The following is a 16,327-nucleotide window of genomic DNA, read 5'->3' on the forward strand; positions in this document are numbered from 1 at the left end:
TACCCAGACACCAGGGACCAGTTACCCAGACACAGACACCAGGAACCAGTTACCCAGACACAGACACCAGGGACCAGTTACTCAGACACCAAGAACCAGTTACCCAGACACCAGGAACCAGTTACCCAGACACAGACACCAGGGACCAGTTACTCAGACACCAAGAACCAGTTACCCAGACACCAGGAACCAGTTACAACGACACCAGGAACTATTTACCCAGACACCAGGAACCAGTTACCCAGACAACAGGAACCAGTTACCCAGACACCAGGGACCAGTTACCCAGACACAGTCCAAGCCTAGTCCTGGACTAAATTTCAATTGAGATTCTCTTTGCTTATTAGTCCAGAAGAAAGCTGTATCTGTGTCTAGGAAACTGGCTAAGAAGTTGACTCAAAAGACACAGGAGAATAAGAAGGCTATAACGAACTCCATGTTATAGTAAGGATTTAGTCTCCAAAAGAGAAATATCATGCTAACGATATGTTCATCTAAAGTAAAACTATGATCTCAATATCTGAAGTGGATTTGATGCTAATTGGTCAGACATCAAGCATAGTGATGGAATCAGATGTGAAATCCATCAGCTGTCTGTTTGAATCAGATCACATCAAAGATGGCGTGAACTTCTTCATTGGTTATTTGTCAGAATGCTTCTGCTGCTACTCTCTGTTTATCATATATGCAGAGTCACTTTAACTATACATTCATGTACATAATACCTCAATTGGGCCGACCAACCAGTGCTCCTGCATATTGGCTAACCAGGCTATCTGCATTGTGTCCCACCACCCACCACCCGCCTACCCCTCTTTTACACTACTGCTACTCTCTGTTCATCATACATGCATAGTCACTTTAACCATATCTACATGTACATACTACCTCAATCAGCCTGACTAACCGGTGTCTGTATGTAGCCTCGCTACTTTTATAGCCTCGCTAGTGTATATAGCCTCTCTACTGTATATAGCCTCTACTGTATATAGCCTGTCTTTTTTACTGTTGTTTTATTTCTTTACTTACCTATTGTTCACCTAATACCTTTTTTGCACTATTAGTTAGAGCCTGTAAGTAAGCATTTCACTCTAAGGTCTGTTGTTTTTGGGGTTCGTGATAAATAAACATTGATTTGATTTGTTGCATTGTATTGCAATGATGTCAACTCCAGACAACAAGAACGGACAAAATATATTCAACGACCATAATAAGATACAGAAAATACAAAGACATCCAACATGAAGGAAAGGCAGGGTGGAGATATACAACATGAAGGGAAGGCAGGGTGGAGATATACAACATGAAGGGAAGGCAGGGTGGAGATACATTGACAATGTCGTGTCAAAATCAACAAAAGGATTGTAGATAGAGAGAACCAGTGAGAACCAGTGAGAGAGAGAGACAGAGAGAACCAGAGAAAGACAGAGACAGAGAGAACCAGAGAGAGACAGAGACAGAGACAGAGAGAACCAGTGAGAACCAGAGAGAGACCGAGAGAGACAGCGAGAACCAGAGAGAGAGACAGAGACAGAGAGAACCAGAGAGAGACAGAGACAGAGAGAACCAGAGAGAGACAGAGACAGAGAGAACCAGAGAGAGACAGAGACAGAGAGAACCAGAGAGAGACAGAGACAGAGAGAACCAGAGAGAGACAGAGACAGAGACAGAGAGAACCAGAGAGAGAGAGAGAGACAGAGACAGAGAGAACCAGCGAGAACCAGAGAGAGACCGAGAGAGACAGAGAGAACCAGAGAGAGAGACAGAGACAGAGAGAACCAGAGAGAACCAGAGAGAGACAGAGAGACAGAGAGAACCAGAGAGAGAGAGAACCACAGCGAAAGAACCAGAGAGAGACAGAGAGAACCAGAGAGAGACAGAGAGAACCAGAGAGAGACAGAGAGAGACAGATAGAGACAGAGAGAGAGACAGAGAGAGACAGAGACAGAGACAGAGAGAACCAGAGAGAGACAGAGATAGCTGATGCAAATCATGTCAGATCGTATGTCTGCTTTTATATTAGAGTAGATAGGCTTGTTCTGGGAGGTGAAACGTGTTGAGGTCGAGCAAGGGGTTTGCTAATGTAAGGACATGTTTATGGGCAAAAGCTTTTCAGTGGTAAGGCGTTCAACATTAAAATGTTTGATGACTTCTTGTGGAGTCATTATCGTGTGGCAGAGTGATGAATGGATTGGCTATTGGCCTAAATAACAAATTAAGAGTTGTAAATCTTTATGGGTGGATGGGTCCAGACCCACTGTCTAGAGCCTGACTAGGAGGATGGGTCCAGACCAACTGTTTAGAGCCTGACTGGGAGGATGGGTCCAGACCCACTGTCTAGAGCCTGACTAGGAGGATGGGTCCAGACCCACTGTCTAGAGCGTGACTGGGAGGACGGGTCCATACCCACTGTCTAGAGCCTGACTGGGAGGACGGGTCCATACCCACTGTCTAGAGCCTGACTGGGAGGATGGGTCCATACCCACTGTCTAGGGCCTGACTGGGAGGATGGGTCCAGACCCACTGTCTAGAGCCTGACTAGGAGGAAGGTCCAGACCCATTGTCTAGAGCCTGACTGGGAGGATGGGTCCAGACCCACTGTCTAGAGCCTGACTAGGAGGAAGGTCCAGACCCACTGTCTAGAGCCTGACTGGGAGGATGGGTCCAGACCCACTGTCTAGAGCCTGACTAGGAGGATGGGTTCAGACCCACTGTCTAGAGCCTGAATGGGAGGATGGGTCCAGACCCACTGTCTAGAGCCTGACTAGGAGGAAGGTCCAGACCCATTGTCTAGAGCCTGACTGGGAGGATGGGTCCAGACCCACTGTCTAGAGCCTGACTAGGAGGAAGGTCCAGACCCACTGTCTAGAGCCTGACTGGGAGGATGGGTCCAGACCCACTGTCTAGAGCCTGACTAGGAGGATGGGTTCAGACCCACTGTCTAGAGCCTGAATGGGAGGATGGGTCCAGACCCACTGTCTAGAGCCTGACTAGGAGGATGGGTCCAGACCCACTGTCTAGAGCCTGACTGGGAGGATGGGTCCATACCCACTGTCTAGGGCCTGACTGGGAGGATGGGTCCAGACCCACTGTCTAGAGCCTGACTAGGAGGAAGGTCCAGACCCATTGTCTAGAGCCTGACTGGGAGGATGGGTCCAGACCCACTGTCTAGAGCCTGACTAGGAGGAAGGTCCAGACCCACTGTCTAGAGCCTGACTGGGAGGATGGGTCCAGACCCACTGTCTAGAGCCTGACTAGGAGGATGGGTTCAGACCCACTGTCTAGAGCCTGAATGGGAGGATGGGTCCAGACCCACTGTCTAGAGCCTGACTAGGAGGATGGGTCCAGACCCACTGTCTAGAGCCTGACTGGGAGGATGGGTCCATACCCACTGTCTAGGGCCTGACTGGGAGGATGGGTCCAGACCCACTGTCTAGAGCCTGACTGGGAGGATGGGTCCATACCCACTGTCTAGAGCCTGACTGTGAGGATGGGAGGATGGGTCCAGACCCACTGTCTAGAGCCTGACTGGGAGGATGGGTCCAGAGCCACTGTCTAGAGCCTGACTGAGAGGATTGGTCCATACCAACTGTCTAGAGCCTGACTGGGAGGATGGGTCCAGACCCACTGTCTACAGCCTGACTGGGAGGATCGGTCCAGACCCACTGTCTACAGCCTGATTTGGAGGATCGGTCCAGACCCACTGTCTCGAGCCTGACTGGGAGGATCGGTCCAGACCCACTGTCTAGAGCCTGACTGGGAGGCTGGGTGGCTGGATCTGTGCCCATTGCTAGGGCCAGGATAGGTTGTGATAGGGTTTGGTAGGGTGTAGACTAGAGTGATAGGGTTTGGTAGGGTGTAGAGTGATAGGGTTTGGTAGGGTGTAGAGTGATAGGGTTTGGTAGGGTGTAGAGTGATAGGGTTTGGTAGGGTGTAGAGTGATAGGGTTTGGTAGGGTGTAGAGTGATAGGGTTTGGTAGGGTGTAGAGTGATAGGGTTTGGTAGGGTGTAGAGTGATAGGGTTGGGGATTCCCTAGATCGACGTGTGCCACAGCGTGTTCCAGTTCCTGACAATATCCAACAACTTCACACAGCCATTGAAGAGGAGTGGGACAACATTGAACAGGCCACAAGCAACAGCCTGATCAACTCTGTGTTCCCAGTCATTTGAAATTCATATTTAAGGGCCTAATGAATAGATTTCAATTGAGTGATTTCCCTACATGAACTGTAACTCCCATAAAATAATTTAAATCGTTGCATGTTGTGTTTATAATGTTGTTCAGTGTATTTTAAGCATCATCCAGAAAGGAGAATTACACCAAAGCATGAAAACATTAAGCAATTGTCTGGGACCTTCTAACATACAAAGAAAAGTTAATTTGAGGAAATAAAGGCTCAAATGAAGGTACACTATCGTCCAACAGTTTGGTGTCACTTAGACATTTTCTTGTTTTTTAAAGTTTTTTTTATTTTAAATTGTCCATTAAAATAACATCAAATTGATCAGAAATACAGTGTAGACATTGTTAATGTTGTAAAAAATATGGTGTGGTGTGGCAGATTGTGGCCCAGGGAAGCTGAGTGGATGGATCCATGTCCACTGCCTAGGGCCAGAGAGACTGGAACATTTTATTGCAGTGATCAATTCTGCTATTACTCGACTCCCCCAGCCTGTTACCAGGTAATAAAACCAACACCTCCGCTAATGTATCACTTGGGTGGTAGAACAACAAATTGAGAGAAACAGTTTATGATTGGGGTGCTCCTTGCTCCATGGAGCTGTTAGCAGCTTTTACTGCCCTGTGAGGTGAATACAATTGAGAGCGATGAATGCAAAGCTTTGCTGCATAAACTCCAAAGGAGAAAGAACAGTGGGCCATGCAGAGAGACACACTATTTATCATGTTAAAGGTAATCCTACCCGGTGTTCCATTCTGTTATTATGCTATGCTTGTTTAAAATACAGAATCAGTCTATTCAACTGTAACTTAGTTCATTTAAGGCCTGGAACACAGCGCGATGGTGAGAGAATCTGGCTGTCTGGAGCTATTTAGTGTTTTCCACAATGACCTGGGAAGCAGGGTTGGGGTCAATTCAAATTAAAGGCCGTCAATTCAGGAAGTAAACATAAATTCCAATTCCAAAATTCAATAAAGTAGTAGCTGTTTCTTTTAAAAGGTTGTTATATGTTTGCATTTTAAATTAAAATCACTTCCTGAATTGAATGTATTCTATTGGAATTGACCAGGCAGGGAAGAAACACTAGAAACACACCCTCTGGCTGCATTAAGACAGGCTTGTGTCTGCGTGTGTCGGGGACTCTGGGGTAGTCTAGTCTCTGAGCTCAGGATGTGTTTCGCTCTATCAGGCTCTCTCTCTCCAACATCACATGACTACATCACCCTGAAGGACCTGGCCCAGAGAGAGACAGAGAGATCCAGAGAGAGACAGAGAGAGACAGAGAGAACCAGAGAGAACCAGAGAGAGAACCAGAGAGAGAACCAGAGAGAGAACCAGAGAGAACCAGAGAGAGACAGAGAGCAACAGAGAGACAGGGAGAACCAGAGAGAGAGAGAGAGAGAGAGAGAGAATTCTGAGAGAGAGAATTCTGCAAAAAAATATCCCCAGTGTACAATGTAGAACACCAAATAATGCATGCAGTGCAGAATTATGCCGATACCCTCTAATGATCAAAATCCAGGAAAGAGACGTTCAATTCTACAACCACCTAATAGGAAATATTTCCCAAACCTTCCATAACAAAGCCATCGCCTACAGAGAGATGAACCTGAAGAAGAGTCCCCTAAGCAAGCTGGTCCTGGGGCTCTGTTCACAAACACAAACACACCCCACAGAGCCGCAGGACAGCAGCTCAATTAGACCCAAACAAATCATGAGAAAACAAAAAGAGAATTACTTGACACATTGGAAAGTATTAACAAAAAAAATAGAGCAAACTAGAATGCTATTTGGCCCTGAACAGAGAGTACACACAGGCAGAATCACTGTGACTGACCCACTGTGACTGACCCACTGTGACTGACCCAAACTTAAGGAAAGCTTTGACTATGTACAGACTCAGTGAGCATAGCCTTGCTGTTGAGAAAGGCCGCCGTAGGCAGACATGGCTCTCAAGAGAAGACAGGCTATGTGCTCACAAAATGAGGTGGAAACTGAGCTGCACTTCCTAACCTCCTGTCCAATGTATGACCATATTAGAGACATATTTCCCTCAGATTACAAAGACCCACAAAGAATTTGAAAAAAAAATCTAATTTTGATAAATCTATTGTTTGAAATATAACAGTGTGACATCACAGTAGCAAGATTTGTGACCTGTTGCCACAAGAAAAGGTCAACCAGTGAAGGACAAACACCCTTTTGTACTTGAAATATTTGCACATCATTACAACACTGTATATATACATAATATGACATTTGAAATGTATCTATTGTTTTGGAACTCGTGTGAGTGTATCCATTTCACTTGCTTTGGCAATGTAAACATATGTTTCCCATGCCAATAAAGCCCCTTGAATTGAATTGAGAGACAGAGAGAGAGAGAGAGAAAGAGAGAGAACCAGAGAGACAGAGAGACATAGAGAGAGACAGAAACAGAGAAAGAGAGAGAGTTAGAGAGAACCAGAGAGAGATAGAGAAAACCAGAGAGAGACAGACAGAGAGAGAACCAGAGAGAGACAGAGAAACAGAGAGACAGATAGAGAGAGAGAGATATAGAGAAAACCAGAGAGAGATAGAGAGAATCAGAGAGAGACAGAGAGACAGAGAGAGATAGAGAGAACCAGAGAGAGACAGACAGAGGGAGAACCAGAGAGAGACAGAGAAATAGAGAGAGAGAGACAGAGACAGAGAGAGAGAGATAGAGAGAGAACCAGAGAGAGACAGAGAAACAGAGAGAGAGCGAGAGAGAGAGAGATAATTTTGAGTTTTTATCTTTCTTTAATGACACATCCTCATTTCATTAAAAACTCACAACTACCCCCCCCCCCCACCCTGAAAAAGCAAATATCCCCTGTACTGCATACTGACCTTGCCCTCTACCCCACGATACAAAACCACACCACACATCACAATACCCAAAACCTCTCCACTTCTACAACCATATATCCAAAACATCTTCCCCAGCTATAGAGAGCCCCCCAACACACCATATCTCCTGAAACATCTCCACCCTTTATCATTCTATAGAACTCAAACTCAACCCTGAGGCGCGCAGAGACCATCCCATTAAACAATAGTAAAGAGTCTGTTATCCCCCAACCTTTGACCCTGTTCCTCCTTGTTAGACAAATAGACAACTTCGCCTGAGCAAACAGAAAATTCAACAACACAGAATAAATCAGCAAACATTTCTAAAACCCAGTTTTTGTCTTTGGGGTATTGTGTGTAGTGGGAAAAAATAGATTTAATCAATTTTAGAATAAGGCTGTAACCTTACAAAATGTGGAAAAGGTCAAGGGGTCTGAATACTTTCTGTGCAACTCTACTGTATTTACTTTGCCCTGCTGTATTCTAGTCAATGCGACTCCGACATTGCTCGTCCTAATATTTATATATTTCTTAATTCCATTCTTTTACTTTTAGATGTGTGTGAATTGTTGTGAATTGTTAGATACTACTGCACTGTTAGAGCTAGGAACACAAGCATTTCTCTACACCTGCAATATGTGCATGTGACCAACAAAATTAAATTAGATTTGATTTAATTTAACATTTGATTGGCTGTAGAGATTCCCATCCGTGTCCGAGGCATAAACACCTCAGGTTAACCGGAGGAGAAAGTCTGTGTGTCTGCAGACTAACAGTGAGCTGTCTAACACCTGAGCTCCTGGTGCTATAAAACCATGCAGACTTGAGGAGACAGATCCATCCAGGTGTGAAAAAGTTGTCTGGTCAGGAAAGGTTTTCCCGCCACAGAGAGAGCAGAGTCAGTCTGCATGGTTATGTTCCACACCTGGCAGAAAGTGTCTGTCCGAGACCACTGGCCAGGTGAGCCCAGGTGTGTGACAGCTCTCTAACGAGGGGGGGGGGCGTGACTGGAACACTCACCGTCGATCCTCTCTGACCAGGGTGACCAGGCAGCCCGTCCTTTCCAGGTGGTCCCTGTGAACCACACAGAGAACTTACTCTATCAACGTCTGATACGTGAAGGAGGGAAACACCTCCACATCTAATGGTGGATTCTCATAGTATTCGTGGTGTGTTGACCAAATGTCATCAGTTTTCTTGTTCTCTCACAACTACATGGAAAATATATTTCAAAATATAACTATTTTTAAACGAAAACCTGTCCGTCCTCCACAGCAATGCCTTGTTCTGTTATGGAGCGAAGCGGAAACAGGGCTGACTATCGGCCAAGGTTAAGTCAAAACTATGAATCAAGCACAAATCAATAGGAGGAAATGAACACTTGTCTTCTGGCTAGAGGATGATGAGAAACAGGGTTCTGCTTCAGTAACAGTAATGATTACAACACCCAATCAGTGAAACAGCACAATACGTAGCCCACCCTATACAACTGCATTGCTTTCCTTCAACCTGGAAATATGACCATGACACTAGCTGAGAGGATACTTACAGGGGGGCCCTTTGGTCCTGAGAACCCGACGGGGCCCTGGGGGCCTTGAGGTCCCTGGAATAACCAGAGAGACAATCAGAGAATGGAAGCAGGGGGGGAAATCTGAGTCTTATCAATGAGATGCTCCTAATAGTAGTGTGGCAGACGACAATACATTTTCCTAGCCTCAGATTACGCTGCTGCCTAATCTGGTGTGGCTAGACATGGTTGGGTGGTTGATATTGGTTGTGGTGTGGTGTAGTATGGTGTAGTGTAGTATGGTGTGGTGTAGTATGGTGTAGTGTAGTAGGGTGTAGTGTAGTATGGTGTAGTGTAGTAGGGTGTGGTGTAGTATGGGGTGGTGTAGTACTGTTTGGTGTAGTATGGTGTGGTGTAGTATGGTGTGGTGTAGTAGGGTGTATTATAGTAGGGTGTGGTGTAGTATGGTGTGGTGTAGTAGGGTGTAGTATAGTAGGGTGTGGTGTAGTATGGTGTGGTGTTGTGTAGTATGGTGTGGTGTGGTGTAGTAGGGTGTAGTATAGTACGGTTTGGTGCAGTATGGTGTGGTGTAGTATGGTGTGGTGTAGTAGGGTGTGGTGTAGTATGGTGTGGTGTAGTAGGGTGTGGTATAGTATGGTGTAGTGTAGTGTAGTATGGTGTGGTGTAGTACGGTTTGGTGTAGTATGGTGTGGTGTAGTATGGTGTGGTGTAGTACGGTTTGGTGTAGTATGGTGTGGTGTAGTATGGTGTGGTGTAGTATGGTGTGGTGTAGTATGGTGTGGTGTAGTAGGGTGTAGTATAGTAGGGTGTGGTGTAGTATGGTGTATTGCAGTAGGATGGGGTGTAGTAGGCTGTGGTGTAGTATGGTGTATTGTAGTAGGGTGTGGTGTAGTAGGGTGTGGTGTAGTAGGGTGCAGTATAGTAGGGTGTGGTGTAGTAGGGTGCAGTATAGTAGGGTGTGGTTTAGTAGGGTCTGGTGTAGTGTAGCTTCCTTGCTTCCATTGGTGAACACCACTTGTCCAGGTCAACCCTACCACTATGTCAGACAGGCAGTCAGAACTATCCTGGAAACATCAGAGGTTTAACTGCTTAACTGCTTCTTATTCCAAGCCTTTTCATATTTCATTATTGATGGGTCAGCCCCCTACCCCGGACCATAACCCATCCCCCCTTGGAAGCAGTGTCTTATGGGACTTACTCTCTCGCCAGGCGGGCCAGGTGGCCCATCGTTGCCTGCGGTGCCCTGCGAAACACAACAAGACAGGAAATCAGCATCAGATGTTCTACTGTTTCCCAAGTGGACACCGTAATAAATGACACATCGTTTACATAGATATTAACCAGTTATACACTGTAGCTATTACCATCTCTTTGAGATGGAGAGTGTAGTTACCTTAGCGCCTGGCTTGCCTGTTGAACCTCTAGCACCCCGACCACCTCGTGGACCCTGTGAGACAGGGGAGGACAAAGCTCAGAATAGACACTGACATGAGATCAGGTAAAACTTCATGCAATACTGAATGTGAGGTAGGAGGACTGTGAGGTAGGAGGACTGTGAGGTAGGAGGACTGTGGGGTAGGAGGACTGTGAGGTAGGATAACTGTGAGGTAGGATGACTGTGAGGTTGGAGGACTTTGAGCTAGGAGGACTGTGAGGTAGGAGGACTGTGAGGTAGGAGGACTGTGAGGTAGCAAGACTGTGAGGTAGAAGGACTGTGAGGTAGGAGGACTGTGAGGTAGGAGGACTGTGAGGTAGGAGGACTGTGAGGTAGGAGAACTGTGAGGCAGGAGGACTGTGAGGTAGGAGGACTGTGAGGTAGCAGGACTGTGAGGTAGGAGGACTGTGAGGTAGCAGGACTGTGAGGTAGGAGGACTGTGAGGTAGGAGAACTGTGAGATAGGAGAACTGTGAGGTAGGAGTACTGTGAGATAGGAGAACTGTGAGGTAGGAGGACTGTGAGGTAGGAGGACTGTAAGGTAGGAGGACTGTGAGGTAGGAGGACTGTGAGGTAGGAGGACTGTGAGGTAGGAGGACTGTGAGGTAGGAGAACTGTGAGGTAGGAGGACTGTGAGGTAGGAGGACTGAGGTAGGAGGACTGTGAGGTAGGAGGACTGTGAGGTAGGAGGACTGTGGGGTAGGAAGACTGTGAGGTAGGAGAACTGTGAGGTAGGAGGACTGAGGTAGGAGGACTGTGAGGTAGGATGACTGTGAGGTAGGAGGACTGAGGTAGGAGGACTGTGAGGTAGGAGGACTGTGAGGTAGGAGGACTGTGAGGTAGGAGGACTGTGAGGTAGGAGGACTGTGAGGTAGAGAACTTTGAGGTAGGAGGACATACCGTTGGACCTCTTTGTCCCCTTGGACCGGTTTTGCCCGCCACGCCCTTTGGAAGAACAGACAAGTGTAAGACATTTAATTTAATTCATAAACCTCAAGATCAATTCAGCCTAAACTTTCTCAGTAAGTTGTTCTCAAAGCGACTGTCCAGGTCTGTCCTAAAACACTCGAGGTGAGTGTGACTTTCTTTCTGTTGAAGATTGGAAAGGAAAACATCGAAAACAAACAATAGTTTCACCATCTCTTTCACCTTGATTCTCAGAGGTTGTATTTTGTGCAAAGTCATCAATCAAATGCCTTTACAACAGGAATAAACTACAGTGTGTGTGATTGCCAAACAGAAACAGAAACAGGGACTATTTATTTTTTACCCTGGCTCCTTTCTCTCCGTTGGCCCCCGGGAAGCCTGGGAAGCCGCTGGAACCCTGCAGATCAACGAGAACAAAATGGCGGGTCGGGAATCAGTATATCCATGTCATGAGGAATTATTTGAGAGGGTTTTTTTGCTTTCATTTGTTGTTGTTGTTGTTGACTGTCAACCTCTATTAGTATATAGGAGACACAGAGAGCTCCGTCATATGATGAGTCTGTACCCAGCCTGCACCGTGCCATGGACAGACAACACAGACAACAGAACACTCCTCGGCTGAACGGTGACGAGCTCATGACATCACCGTCAGAATAAAACGATATGAATGCGGTACAAAACGTAGTTTACACGATAAGGAAATGAAACACAAACACACACACACACACACACACTCTCTCCCTTTGTTTGTAAGGACTTCAAATATCATGGTGTCTTTGTAAACATTCTTTTGAGATAACATATCACATGAGTAAATGGAACATGGAACAGATGCCAAACAACATCAACAAGAAAACCACTGATTTGGGCAAACACGTAAACACACACACACACACACACACACACACACACACACACACACACACACACACACACACACACACACACACACACACACACACACACACGTAAACACACACACACACACACACACAGTTCAATGAAGACATCCTGCTTTCTAATTATGGCTCTTTGTTGCGAAGGCCGAGATTCAAAACTAGCTTACCCGTATACTTTCAGTCCTGGTGTTCACGAAAGCATTCAAACATGAAATCAATCCAGCGTTTTATTTTCCCATCTCAAAGCTTTAGGTATAGTATTTTCTAAGCCTGAATTCACAAAGTCATGTGATGGAAATAGATAGGGCCAAACACTCACGAGTTTGAAAGATTACAAATGTCTCACTATGAAACTGCCATAATTCTAAACCCAAAGGCTGTGCTTTCTGACACCCATGGCAACACTTCCATAGTTCACTTTCTAAAAAAAAATCGAACTTCTGATAGCTCTCAGGCGTAAATGAGTATGTATTAGAGTATGTATTAGACACCATCTCACGGAATACCACATAATCTTCCAGCATAATGTTTGTAATCTTTTAATCCATGTAGCCAGTGGTGTGCTGAACAGCATATTGCTGGATGTAATGTAGTAGGGCTTGTATATCCTGTTAGGGGACATGATATGATGCTAATTATCAAATCTACCTGTCTGTGTTTGATGGGAGATTATCATAATTCTCAGTGTGCACCATCTAGGTCTCTGAGGACACAATATGCCTTGTTAGTTTCTGGGTGTAAGAAGAATGAAGACTGACAGGCACTATTAACAGTACCTCCATATTGGATCATTGGTATCTATTGAAACACAGGTCATCCAAAGGGACAACCCTGATGAAAAATCCCTGAATGTTCTTCAAGGAACAACCATGTCTGTCCTGACATCAGGAAACTCCTTCCTACACTCTTAGAAAAAAAAGGTGCTATCTAGAACCTAAAAGGGTTCTTCGGCTGTTCCTATTGGAGAACCTTTTGAAGAACCCTTTTTGGTTCCAGGTAGAACCCCTTTGAGTTCCATGTAGAGTCCTTTACACAAATGGATCTACATGGAACCCAAAATCGTTCTACCTGGAACCAAAAGGGTTTCTTCCTTGAACCAAAAAATAGCTATCCTATGGGGACAGAGTTTAGGCTTTCTAAGAGTTTAGGCGTTTGGTGTGTTTACTGAGATGAGAGTTTAGGCGTTTGGTGTGTTTACTGAGATGAGAGTTTAGGCGTTTGGTGTGTTTACTGAGATGAGAGTTTAGGCGTTTGGTGTGTTTACTGAGATGCAAGTTTAGGCGTTTGGTGTGTTTACTGAGATGAGCTGGGTTTTGTGGGATGCTTTTGATTAAAGTTTTCCCAGAAATCCTCATAGGAATCACAGAGTGGGTGTGTTTACATACCTTTGGTCCTTGTCTTCCTGGGTAGCCGGGTAACCCTGGAACACCCAGTTTTCCCTGAAGACAACAGAAAAGTCAACATAAAGTAATATTTGAATGAGCACAAGGTATTGGTAAACATTCATATATGAAGGTTGTTTGACCGAAAGCTTAGAAATTTGCATCTGACAGGAAGTGTGCGGAAACCTATTCCTGTTTTAAACAGTTGTACAGTAAAATGGAATTCAAGTATTTCCACAGGCTTGGGGGATATTCTGCTAACAGATTGACCTCACAGGACAAATAGTGAGTGAGAATGAAGACATTACCTTCTCTCCAGCACCCCCCATGGAGCCAGACTCTCCGTTGGGGCCTGCTCTTCCCTTGGGACCCTCAGGTCCTTCCTCACCACGGGGCCCAAGCATACCAGGCTCACCCTGAGTACATCCAACAGACAACAGATCTGATATTGTACCATTATCTGTAGCCTATGGTGGAAAGTGTACCATACACATGACAATGATGGCTGAATCGGTATCATTGAGTTGTCAACTCACCCTGTCACCTTTGAGACCCATGTCTCCCTTGAAACCAGGGAAACCGTCCTCACCCTGAAATCAGAGGGAACGTCAATAAAAGGGTGACTTGTTTTGTATCATCGTAGGAGATTAAATGGAACTCAGAGATTAAATGGACCCCAGAGATTAAATGGAACTCAGAGATTAAATGGAACTCAGAGATTAAATGGAACTCAGAGATTAAATGGAACTCAGAGATTAAATGGAACTCAGAGATTAAATGGAACTCAGAGATTAAATGGAACTCGGAGATTAAATGGAACCCAGAGATTGAATGGAACTCAGAGATTGAATGGAACTCAGAGATTGAATAGAACTCAGAGATTGAATAGAACTCAGAGATTAAATGGAACTCAGAGATTAAATGGAACTCAGAGATTAAATGGAACTCAGAGATTGAATGGAACTCAGAGATTAATTGGAACTCAGAGATTAAATGGAACTCAGAGATTAAATGGAACTCGGAGATTAAATGGAACTCGGAGATTAAATGGAACTCGGAGATTAAATGGAACTCGGAGATTAAATGGAACTCGGAGATTAAATGGAACTCGGAGATTAAATGGAACTCAGAGATTAAATGGAACTCAGAGATTAAATGGAACTCAGAGATTAAATGGAACTCAGAAATTAAATGGAACTCAGAGATTAAATGGACCCCAGAGATTAAATGGACCCCAGAGATTGAATCGACCTTCAACCTGTCGTTATGTGCAAGTGATCATGGGAATTCAGTACGCCTTGAGCTTGTACATAATTGTAACCTAATTGCTATGGCAGAGTATCTTTGGATACATACTTATTTTTAAAAGAGAATTTTGTTTGAATCTAATAGCAACGCTAGACATGTCTATGAATCTGGGCTGTAGCTTTCCATTATGAAACAGGGAACCTCATTTGATAAGTCTGTATGCCATGAAGACTACTGTCATCTGGTGGCCAAGGAGGGGAATGACACTGCATGTACACAAGAGCAAAAGCTATTGATGTCTTTGTTATGCTGCTATAGGGACGTGTGGTTGAGCATTAGAAAACATGTTGGATGAGTTAACAAGAGAATAAGGAAACCTCGCTTTGTCCCTTTCACCCCTGTCTCCTTCTGTCTCCATTCTTTCTGTTCTCTGTTTCCCACTGTCTCCATTCTCTCTGTTCTCTGTTTCCCACTGTCTCCTTTCTCTCTGTTATCTGTCTCCCACTCTCTCCTTTCTCTCTGTTCTCTGTCTCCCACTCTCTTCATTCTCTCTGTTCTCGGTCTCCCACTCTCTCCTTTTTCTCTGTTCTCTGTCTCCCACTGTTCACTTTACTTATGTCTGTTGTTGTTCTCTGAGTCTCTCTGTGCAGTCTGTCACCTGTTTGTGTCTCTTCTCCTCCTAACACATGTGGTTGTGTGGGTGCACCCATAGCAGTGAAACCGTGTTTTATGTTTCACAACAAGCCCTCACCTCTGGAATGGTGTGCATTCATTTTCTATTCAGAACCAACACTAGCTTCCTTCCTCAAGGTTTTAGTTTTGCATTAAAACCTCAACATAAGTTAATTTAAAACCTAACTTCAGGAATAACCCTGATATCCATGATGTTACTGTTGTAAAAACAAAACTTTAATAGTGGATCAGCATCATGCTCTTGGTTTTCAATTATATTAATGTATTTATACAAAGAGGCTGTTGTAATACAGTTAGGAGTAGAGGGGACATTTTGGACTGCAGGAAGACGTTGTGACAGGGGCATCCAATGGGACAACCCAGATGTCAATGGGACAACCCTGATGTCAATGGGACAACCCTGATGTCAATGGGACAACCCTAATGTCAATGGGACATCCCTAATGTCAATGGGACAACCCTGATGTCAATGGGACAACCCTGATGTCAATGGGACAACCCTGATGTCAATGGGACAACCCTGATGTCAATGGGACAACCCTGATGAAGAATCCCTAAATGTTCTTCAAGGAACAACCATGTCTGTCCTGACATCAGGAAACTCCTTCCTACACTCTTAGCAAATAAAGGTGCTATCTAGAACCTAGAAGGGTTCTTCGGATGTTCCTATTGGAGAACCCTTTGAAGAACCCTTTTTGGTTCCAGGTAGAACCCCTTTGAGTTCCATGTAGAGTCACACAGGGTTCCACAGGGTTCTACATGGAACGTAGCATAGTTCTACCTGGAACCAAAAATGGTTCTTCAAAAAGGGTTCTCCGATTGGAACAGCCGAAACAAAAATGAAACAAAAATAGTTATCCTATGGGGACAGCTGAAGAACCCTTTTGGAATCCTTTTTTCTAAGAGTTTAGGCGTTTGGTGTGTTTACTGAGATGAGAGTTTAGGTGTTTGGCGTGTTTACTGAGATGAGAGTTTAGGCGTTTGGTGTGTTTACTGAGATGAGAGTTTAGGCGTTTGGCGTGTTTACTGAGATGAGAGTTTAGGCGTTTGGTGTGTTTACTGCGATGAGAGTTTAGGCGTTTGGTGTGTTTACTGAGATGAGAGTTTAGGCGTTTGGCATGTTTACTGAGATGAGAGTTTAGGCGTTTGGCATGTTTACTGAG

The 16,327-nt window shown here is 44.9% G+C and overlaps 1 protein-coding gene across 1 annotated transcript in view; it reads right to left on the reverse strand.

Annotated features, from left to right (window-relative positions):
• Window positions 1-16,327, reverse strand: part of LOC110490894 (collagen alpha-1(XI) chain) — a 178,696-nt gene that overhangs the window by 84,956 nt on the left and 77,413 nt on the right. Inside the window, exons 29-37 of the mRNA XM_090199066.1 lie at window positions 13,760-13,813; window positions 13,532-13,639; window positions 13,227-13,280; window positions 11,286-11,339; window positions 10,916-10,960; window positions 9,975-10,028; window positions 9,780-9,824; window positions 8,603-8,656; window positions 8,074-8,127 (exon numbers count right to left, since the gene is read on the reverse strand). Of these exons, the coding sequence (XP_090055192.1) occupies window positions 8,074-8,127; window positions 8,603-8,656; window positions 9,780-9,824; window positions 9,975-10,028; window positions 10,916-10,960; window positions 11,286-11,339; window positions 13,227-13,280; window positions 13,532-13,639; window positions 13,760-13,813 (522 nt within the window). The remainder of the gene's footprint in view (window positions 1-8,073; window positions 8,128-8,602; window positions 8,657-9,779; window positions 9,825-9,974; window positions 10,029-10,915; window positions 10,961-11,285; window positions 11,340-13,226; window positions 13,281-13,531; window positions 13,640-13,759; window positions 13,814-16,327) is intronic.

This window comes from Oncorhynchus mykiss, chromosome 15 (assembly GCF_057628025.1).
Source record: "Oncorhynchus mykiss isolate SJ-2025 chromosome 15, ASM5762802v1, whole genome shotgun sequence".
Classification (NCBI taxonomy): Eukaryota; Metazoa; Chordata; class Actinopteri; order Salmoniformes; family Salmonidae; genus Oncorhynchus; species Oncorhynchus mykiss.